Genomic DNA, 756 nt, shown 5'->3' with positions numbered 1-756 from the left:
TTCTTTTTCTTTCTTTTTTTTTTTTTTTCTTTCTTTTTTTTTTTTTTTCTTTTTTTTTTGTCAATTAATCGGGGAATTGATTTTTTTCCAGCCCAAAGGGACCCTCCACCACCTTCTCCATCTCGGAGACACGTGGAGCTGACAGATTAATTGTATTGATTTTTAAAAGACATATTTGGACCAAAATAATTAAATACATAAATAAACTCTCCCCCACTCCTCACCGAACCTACCCGAAGCTGAAATCTCTCAGTCAACCCAATGTGTTTGTGTAGGCCTAGAAAGCTCCAAAGCAAACACTAGCCGGGTATAGCAGGGACCCACGGCCAAGAGTTTTTAGCAAGGTATAAATAAACATCCCTGGAAAAAAAAAAAAAAGAAAAAAGAAAAGAAGAAAAAAATTAGCTATTTAGCACTTGTTGGCGCCCGTGCCTTGGGTCTTATTTATTTATTTATTTATTTGTTTATTTATTTATTTATTTAAAGCCACCAGGAGGAGGGTTAAGCGCGTCTCTGTGCCCTCGGTTGAGCGAGGAGCGGAGGTTTGCCGCCCCGATTGCGGGGGAGACTCCGCTCACAAGTTGGTCTCCCGGGCAGGGTCGGGGCTGGGGACGCGTGTCCCGGGGTGGCCTGGGGATCTGTGTGTCCCTGGCCCGGGGCTGACGCCGTGTCTCTGCCCCGCCGCCCAGGTCCAGGCGCAGCTGCAGCTGGAGGGCGTGGCCCACGCGCACCCGCCCCTGCACCCGCACCTCGCGG

The 756-nt window shown here is 48.0% G+C and overlaps 1 protein-coding gene across 1 annotated transcript in view; it reads left to right on the top strand.

The window, feature by feature from the left end:
- Window positions 1–755, top strand: part of SHOX (short stature homeobox) — a gene marked incomplete at its 3' end in the record, with an annotated part of 9,809 nt that extends 9,054 nt beyond the window's left edge. Inside the window, exon 5 of the mRNA XM_031058369.1 lies at window positions 690–755. Coding sequence (XP_030914229.1) covers window positions 690–755 — 66 coding nt within the window. The remainder of the gene's footprint in view (window positions 1–689) is intronic.
- Between the last annotated feature and the right edge of the window lies 1 nt (window position 756).

This window comes from Geospiza fortis, unplaced genomic scaffold, assembly GCF_000277835.1.
Source record: "Geospiza fortis unplaced genomic scaffold, GeoFor_1.0 scaffold366, whole genome shotgun sequence".
Lineage (NCBI taxonomy): Eukaryota > Metazoa > Chordata > Aves > Passeriformes > Thraupidae > Geospiza > Geospiza fortis.
The sequence above is the reverse complement of the archived record's forward strand: the minus strand, read 5'-3'. Positions and strand labels throughout refer to the sequence as shown.